At 41.3% G+C, this 8,918-nt stretch overlaps 1 protein-coding gene across 1 annotated transcript in view; it reads right to left on the bottom strand.

Moving 5' to 3' along the window:
- Positions 1 to 4,064: 4,064 nt before the first annotated feature.
- The window catches only part of RAB38 (RAB38, member RAS oncogene family), a 64,550-nt gene continuing 59,696 nt past the window's right edge, over positions 4,065 to 8,918 (bottom strand). The window contains exon 3 of the mRNA XM_007109648.4: positions 4,065 to 6,144. Coding sequence (XP_007109710.1) covers positions 5,992 to 6,144 — 153 coding nt within the window. The 3' untranslated portion in view covers positions 4,065 to 5,991. The remainder of the gene's footprint in view (positions 6,145 to 8,918) is intronic.

The following is an 8,918-nucleotide window of genomic DNA, read 5'->3' as shown; positions in this document are numbered from 1 at the left end:
CCACGACTGTACTCCATAGTGGGGTTAACATATTGCAATGGGGGAAACAAGAACCTCATACTGCTTTCTCCTATGGCCCTACTTTTTCCTTGTCATAGCTTTATTCCTATTTATTTGCACATTAGACATGTCACCCATTTAAAGAATTAGGCTGCTGGGTTGGAATCCTTGCTTTGCCGGTTGGTTTCTGCATGAGCTTTGTCAAGTTGCTCAATATCTCTGTACTTCAGTTTCTTCAGATATAAATTGAGGAGATGGGTATTTTTGTGGAGGATCGTTGAAGGAATTGAATGACATAATAAAGGTAAAGTTATAGATCAGTGATTGTCCCATAGTATGTGTTCTATAAATAACAGTTGATATATCACTATAATGCAGCGTGTGTTTGATGATTGAATCAATCAAGAGCTGTGCAAATTGGAAAAAATTGGTATTACCTACAAAGATCAACAAGGCTGTAAGGCTGTGCAATGGTGCTGATCCTTAAAGAATGGGTGGGTTTCCAGGCAAAGAAAAGAAAAGAATATCACAAATAGTAGGAAGAGGTAGCTGAACAAAGTAGTCCAAAATGGCTAGATCCCAGTGTTCCAGGAAGAAGATGGTAGGAACATATATTCTATTTCCTTAAATACAATTGGAGCTGCAGTCCCCACATTTAGAAACAAATCATGTTTTCAGAAGAGATATCTTGGTTTGAACATTTGACTTCTCTCTTGACACATGGTAAATTGTTTACATGTTTGAGTCTCCTACCTGATCATAACACCTTAAGCTCTGAGACCATGACTTAGCCATTTATATCTCCACAACAGTGCCTAGCCAAGTGCTGGGAATACAGTCATTGTTCAATAAATATTTGTTGAGGGAGTTAAGGAATCACTGAATCAATGAGTATTCATTTTGAAGACTGTATACATAACAATTTTCTGTGATAGGTGAGGGTTAGAAGATACTTAGTTCTGATCTTACTATACATATCTTAGGCATCACATTTCAGTATATGTTTAGAAAGAAAAGCCAATCTCACTGACTAGAGATTCCATGGTAATGAGAGCTATTGTCCGGATGCTCAGATGTTTTAAAAGCGACCAGTAATTGTAACTCAATCAAAAATGAAAATCTCTGAATTGGGAGGTGATCTTTGGAAGCACTGGTAGAAGAGTAGAGAAGTGAGACAGGGAAGGAAAGGAAACCAAAAAGGGTGTGATAATGAGCAGGTTACCACTGTGTGGAACTTTGCCTCAATCCCGCCCGCTGGGGATCTCTGAGTGAATAGAGCAAGGCTCAGATTCACCCTACCTGAGGGGTGAGGAACTTGGAGTATTTATCTGCCAGTTTATGTCAGTCTCAGATGAGGCTGCTCCTGGAGCTGTTAACTCTGTAGCACTCCCGCCTGTGCAGCATGCAAGACAAATATGCTTCATGCACCCAGAGAGCATTTTAAGGCAGAGCTGCAGGGATTTCAGGGGATTGCAATGGAGGCCATACGCTGAGGGCATATGGACACTTCCTTTGCTATGGCCTAGCATAGCCCATACTTTGCACTACCCAGATTCACTCATGCTGCAGGTTAAGTTCATTCTGTCCTTTCACTGATTATTTTAGGAGGTCTCTTGTCACAATTCCACAAGAGAGAGAAAGAAAGAAAGAGAGAACCTACAAGAGGAGGCCTATAGTCTCAACTGTTGTAGTTAATCTTGAAACCATAATCAATATTTGTCTTTTCCCTCCTTTATTACCTCCATGCCCTCAACCAAACTGCTTCCCGTCTAGGTTCATCGTGTGGTGCAATAACTCAGCCTTTTATCCCTGAGAGAATGAGTCCCTGGTTACTTGTCCTCATTAAGATATTGTTGCTGCCATTGCCCTTTTGTTTCTCACCAGGGACGCATCAACAGACAGGCCAGTGAGTTGAATGATTTCCAGACATATTCCTCCTGCTCCATTATTTAGCAGCAACCCTATGTCCTCCTCATAATCAGGATGAATTACCCCTGTCTGTATAGTAACTGCCTTCTCTGACTGCTGGCCTGTGGGCATAAGAGCCAAGAAGAATCAGGCAGCAGCTGAAGCTGTAGATTTACTGTGTGCCCTGGTAGACACATCAAGACTTCTAACTCTGCAGAACTGGAAGTTGTAAAAAGGGGAAGGCCACTTTCTTTTTCTTTTTCATTTATTTTATTGAAGTATAGTCGATTTATAATGTTGTGTTGATTTCTGCTGTATAGCAAAGTGATTCCATTACACATATATAATACATACACATTCTTTTTCATACTCTTTTCCATTATGGTTTATCATAGGATATTGAATATAGTTCCCTGGGCTATACAGTAGAACAGGAAGCCCATTTTCGTTCTTTCTTTTTTTTTTTTTTAAAGAAGATGTTGGGGGTAGGAGTTTATTAATTTTATTTATTTATTTTTGCTGTGTTGGGTCTTCGTTTCTGTGTGAGGGATTTCTCTAGTTGTGGCAAGCGGGGGCCACTCTTCATTGCGGTGCACAGGCCTCTCAGTATCGCGGCCTCTCCCATTGTGGAGCACAGGCTCCAGACGCACAGGCTCAGTAGTTGTGGCTCACGGGCCTAGTTGCTCTGCGGCATGTGGGATCTTCCCAGACCAGGGCTCGAACCCGTGTCAACTGCATTAGCAGGCAGATTCTCAACCACTGTGCCACCAGGGAAGCCCAGGAAGCCCATTTTCTTAAGTGGATTATTTAAAGAGCTAGTGGGAGGCTTCATTCCTACTTCCACCTTTCAATGCTAGCTATTCAGGACTCAGCACTACATATACTAACATCATTTAATAGTACAACCACATCTTGAAACTTAACCATGTAGGGTGTCATTCCCAGCCAAACACAACAACATATTTACAATCTCAAACCTGGTCTACAGAGAACAGTCACCACTGAGCTTCTCACTGAAGCTGCCATACCTCTCTGGGGACATTCCTTATTGCTTTAGTGAAGGGAGTGTCTTCTGGACTCTCCTGGGAAACATAATCAACCTGTAGTTTCTCTGACATTACAGAATAAATACATTATAACATGCCCACCTCTCTGAGATCTTGGTACTCTTCTCCAGTGCTTTGCCAAGGTAGTTCTGGCAACTTCACATCATTTATTTTAGGCCAACATCCTTTCCAAGCTTCAAGGATCTATTCCAGTAGCACATTGGGATCAGCTCCAGGTATACTTGCCAAAATGTTAAAAATTAACTAATGAAAGAGTGCTCTCACAGAAATAATGATCTGGTCTTACATTCTGTCCTCCCTGATCTAGCATCTCAAGACCAATTCCTCTGAATGTTTTCCAGATTCCTACTAGCATTTATTAGCCAGGTTCTGTAGTTCACTTGATTAATCATCCATTTCATCCTACAACATAGATCATACTTTTCCACTCAAGTCATATGAGACTTGATCCTAATTATTTGTCCAGAAGCAATGAGGGAAGATGGGAGCAGAGCTTTAGAAGGGAAATATCACTATATAAAACATCTTACTGGGCTTCCCTGGTGGCGCAGTGGTTGAGAGTCCACCTGCCGATGCAGGGGACGCGGGTTCGTGCCCCGGTCAGGGAAGATCCCACATGCCGCGGAGCGGCTGGGCCCGTGAGCCATGGCCGCTGAGCCTGCGCGTCCGGAGCCTGTGCTCCGCAACGGGAGAGGCCACAACAGTGAGAGGCCTGCATACCACAAAAAACAAACAAACAAACAAACAGCCTACTGAGGTGAGGCTTTAACATGGTAATTGACTGTTCTCCAACTGTAAAGGGTAAGGACCTCTTTTTCTGGAGCAGAGTTTCAGAAGATTCTCTGGGTTCAAGACTCTTAAGAGCATCTACCCAAATATCTCCTCCGATGTTTCAGTGTCTGACTCTTTCCCTATAAAGATCCTGATTATAGTGGAGAAGACTTGCTAGCTCTGTGAATTCGGCCTCCTTTATAGCTCTACTTTTCCTAAAATTAAATCTTAGGCCCGATTTTCAGCATGGTCTATCCTGTAGCTGAAGGAAACGAAGGTCATTTTGATTGTTGCTTGGAGGTCTTTAAACTTTTACACCAAATCTTGAGTTGAGTATTGGCTGAACCAAGTCTGTAATTTTTTTCCCTATGGAGTTTTATGGAAGTTAACTCTGCAATCTCATGTCTTTCAAATACAAGAGCAATAGTGTTTTACTTCTGTCTGTATTCTATCCCAATCCACCTCATGAGAGTCTTAGTAATTATGGTGCTATAGCCTGCCAGGGATTAGCTCCCCTACATTATCCACCAGCAAGGGGGTCCCTGCTACCACCTGGTAGTGAATCATTCAGTTCAAACGCTGGTATTGAGGATCTGCTTCCTAAACCACCTCTGTCCCAACTAACTTAGGCGAGGTTTGGGTTCCCATATAAGACCCTGAAACAGGATCTGAGTGAAAGTAGTTTATTTGGAAAGTGACCTAGGAAGCACCAGTAGAGGAGTGGGGAAGTGAGGAAAGAAGGAAATGAAGCCAATAAAGGAGGCAGCAGGTGGGGAGGTTTCCCCTGTGGGAACCAAGGACTATCAGTACCACTGGGGTTGTCTAAGAGGCTGCATAGAGCATGCCTCAGAACTGGTCTTCCCAAGAGACAAAGAACCTAAGGTATTCATCCCCCAGTCCCTGCTATCATTGGTTTTGGGTTGCTCTGGAGACATTAACTCACTGGCCTGCCTGCCTCATGCATCAAGGGCTCCAGAGGCCAGAGAATGCCCTTAGGGAAAGGGTCACAAAGACAAATAATAGGAAGCTGTGTGGTTGGTACTTATGGAAACAATGACTGCCAAGATAATATGGAGAGGACACCCAAAAACATCGGTTACAAAGCTCCTGTGAGTGCATTATGAATATTAATGAAGAATAGTGCCTTTAAACAGTAGTAGCTACCTGCAGCATACCTGCACCACAGCCATTGTGTAAAGCAAGATATCACCATGCACATTTTAGTTGTTTCTCTGTATGTTGATTAGCTTGGCACCTTTCCTGACCAGAATATATGAGGATATATTCCTCTGCTTAACCAAAAATGTGTATATGCACTGCTTGCTTTCCTGACCTAAATGCCAATGTGAACTGTAGATATAGATACTTTGGATTCATCTCCATTTTAATAGTACCATTCCTTTAAGTGTGTATTTCGCATCTCTGTTTTGAAATTAAATTCTAGAAATGGGTCTTGAGAACTATGGACACACAGTCAACAAAAAAGTTTAGAATACTAAGAAACTTAAAGCACTTGCAGAAATACGGAAACAGCATCTTTTAATGTTTTATTTTCACTTGTGAAAATATATATAATATGTATTACACGCACAGAAGAGTCCCACAGCTTGAGTCAGAGAAAGCTAAAAGAAAGGCACATACGAGGGGCAGTCTTTTCATAAAGTTTTCAGTTAAACCAACATTCGGGGCTTGGCAAGGGACAGTAAAAGCAAGAAAAGCACAGGAAGCCTGTGTACATGACTCTGAAGAGCTAAATCAGCGACAACTTTAGGTCTGTTGAGAATGGAGGTCACCTCTGGAGAAAATACTGTTCCTACTTAGTAGGCCTGTCAGACCAGCAGAGGATGTACTGAAATCTGAACAAAGACACCAGGGGCAAAGTGAAAGCCAATGCTTAACTTGACAGCTAGCCTGTTCTTCTGCCCCTTCTCTTTCAGACCTGAGGCCTTGGCTGACTCAAAGAAGCAAATAACAGGGCCGACTCTGGCCCTGCACAATTATGGTCAGCTACAAGACAGAATTTTGTAACAGACTAAATATTTTAAAAGCTTGTAAACACTGTGCTGATGCTGAGAAAAACATAAAAAGAACATTTACTATTTCTCTTAGAGGAAAGATACAGGCATAGATCTTTGGCTTGCCCCAGGTGTATCCCTATCCTGATATTTGCCCAAAATGGTAGGAACTGAGACACAATCCATGAGATGATTGGATCACTTCCATCATATGCCAGCACAGGAGCCTACTAGGATTTAGCACAGCTGGAGCAGCTGACAACCCTGGGAGATGTGAGATGGGGCTTCACGATGTCAGGCTGAATGGACTCCATCAGGTCACACTCGTTAGCAAGTATATGTTTCACCAGGCATCTGGAAGCTTCATCAATGTTGATATTTTCCTAAGGAGAAAAAACAGCTCTTATTATTCAATATTCTACAGTGATGCTGTGGCAGAGATTTATATGAGACAAAAGGGCAGTATTTAAATATCTCTTCCTAAACCCTATCCATGCATCCTCTTTCTATTCCCTTCACTCTCATTTATTACCTCTAAGAACTTTACTCTTTAGCCCTTCACAAAAGTAAAATATGTATTTGTTTTGTCACTTAGGAGGAATAGTGTTTGGTGGGCTCACTTAGTAGACTGAATTTAAATTAGAGGGCAATTTTCTTATTTTTACATACTCTTACATTATAGCATAATATTGCAGAAGACACAGTAAGTCTTCAATCTAAATTAGGTTCATAATTGCACTCTGCCACATACTACCTTTGTGACCTTGATATGAAATAGGAATAATAAGACACCTCTTGCAGCAGTCATTAGTGGTTTCACAAGTACTTCGGGCTCTCTGCCTTCCAGTCAAATGGTAGGAGTGCCCTGCTCTGACCTCTTTGAAGTTAGGCATGGACACGTGACTTTCATGGGACAATGAAATGGGAGGATAAATGATGTGTCTCACTTTCACTTTCGTGTAGAAGCAATAAGAGACAATGCTCAATTCAGCATGTTTTTTTCTCCCTGCTTCTGCAAACATGGAAAGCACAGAGATGGAAATTCTCTTGGCCTAAGTCTATGAATGAGGTTCAAAAAGAGCCAAGTATCCTATGATGATTCATGTAGGATGAATGATAATTATGACTTTAAGCCACTGAGATTTGGGGTTGTTTATTACAGTGACATTACTTAGACAATCCAGGTGGACATAACTCTTCAAAGAAAAATATGAAATCAGAAATATGAATCTAGTTTCAAGAATGAACTAAGCTTCAATTTGGAGAAAATATGGAGCAAACCTTTGAATCTAAAATATATTGTTTCATTCTTGGGAATCCATTCCATGGCAATAAAAGCATTTGTGCCTCAGGAAAGATGTACAAGAATGTTTATTGTAGAAATTTTCATAACCAATAAAAAAGGAAAAAAGAAGAGAAAGAAAACAGAAAAACTGGAAAAGCTGAGGGCACTCATGGACAGGAATGGAATACACACAACATGGAATATTATGCAATAGCAGAACATGGATGAACCTTGAAAACATCATGCTAAGTGAAAGAAGCCAGTCACGAAGGACCACATATTGTACGATTCGTTTACGTGAAATGTCCAAAATAAGCAAATCCAAGGAGACAGAAAACAGATTGTTGGTGGTTGGCTAGGGCCGGGTGGGGAGAGTGATTGTAGGGAATTGGAGTGATTGCTAGTGGATGCAGGGTGGGTGGCGTTTCTTTTTGGGGTGATGAAAATGTTCTAAAATTGGTTGTGGTGATGCTTGCACAACTCTGGATATACTAAAAACCATTGGATTGTACACCTTAAAGGGGTGAATTGTACGGCATGTGAATTACATCTCAATAGAGGTATAGGAAAAGAATGAGATTACTGGGTCAAATATATATATATAGTTTATTCAGTAACTATAGATTAAGTGCCTTTTCTCTGCTAGTCAGAAAACTGAGAAATACAGAATATTTACTACTAATATACTAAACAAAAAACTTTGATCTCTTGTAAAGTCAGATTTGACTGTCTTTATCACAATTTGTAGAACTTCTCTGATGTGTCTCCTTATATTCAATGGAAAGAGAGAAGGACATTTTTGTCAAATCGTTTTGCCCCAAGGCCTTGTTGTCCAATCTGAAGTATAACTACTTATCCCTAATTTTTGTATGTATGTCAGCGTTGCCGATATATTTTGAGATCGTTGCACGAAATCATATTATATGGAAAATGTAAGAGGTAGTGATGTTTTCCAAATGGTATCTATGGCTAATGCAATTAGTTGTAAATATTCATTAGCACATTTCCGATCATTCAAGCCCAACCCTGAGTTCACTTGCTATGAAAGCTTAAGGTAACTTTTCAAGTTCCAGAAATAACAAACCTCTCCCATTTACAGAGCCTTAATAAAAATTCCTCTGAGGGTTTCTAAATCTAAAACAAGGTGAAGTTCTGGTTGCTTTTTTTTTGTTTGTGATGTTGTTGTTACTCGTTTTTATACCAGACCAGAATTCACGTCTCTGAGCTTCCCTTTCCTCATCTATATGATGTTCTCGATGAGAATACTTATCTAATAAAAAATTGCTTTTCTTTATGGGATGTAGGGGTTATTGGTGCTTTCACAGTGCTGGCCACTTCATATACATAATCTTATTTAAACCCATTTAAAGCCCTATAAGACAAGGATTCGTTTTTTGTTCTTGTTTATTTTGTTGTTATTGTTGGGGTAGAGGTGAGAGTGACCTTTCTCCCTTCAGCTGAAGTATCTGCCTTATGCCATGGAAACCAGTCCCTAGGGAGTAGCCATACTTCTGCCCTCTTCCCATTAGCCCATGCTCACCATGCCTTCTGTCACTCTTCTTCTTCCTAGTATCAGGCCCAGGGATCACATTTAAACTACCTGCTCCCAGGAAGTAATCTGACGTAGGCAGAGTCTGGATATTTGGGACAGACCTAGGTCAATGCTTTGCTCTCGGGTCCAGCCACTTGTTTACGTGATCAGTTAGAAGCCTGGCCCATGGTCCTCCACTGCCTCTTTTTTTTTTTTTTTTGGGGTGTGGGTACGCGGGCCTCTCAGTGTTGTGGCCTCTCCCGTTGCGGAGCACAGGCTCCAGACGCGCAGGCCCAGCAGCCATGGCTCACGGGCCCAGCCGCTCCGCGGCATGTGGGATC

This window comes from Physeter macrocephalus, chromosome 16, assembly GCF_002837175.3.
Source record: "Physeter macrocephalus isolate SW-GA chromosome 16, ASM283717v5, whole genome shotgun sequence".
Taxonomy (NCBI): domain Eukaryota; kingdom Metazoa; phylum Chordata; class Mammalia; order Artiodactyla; family Physeteridae; genus Physeter; species Physeter macrocephalus.
This window is presented reverse-complemented; position numbering and strand designations above follow the sequence as displayed.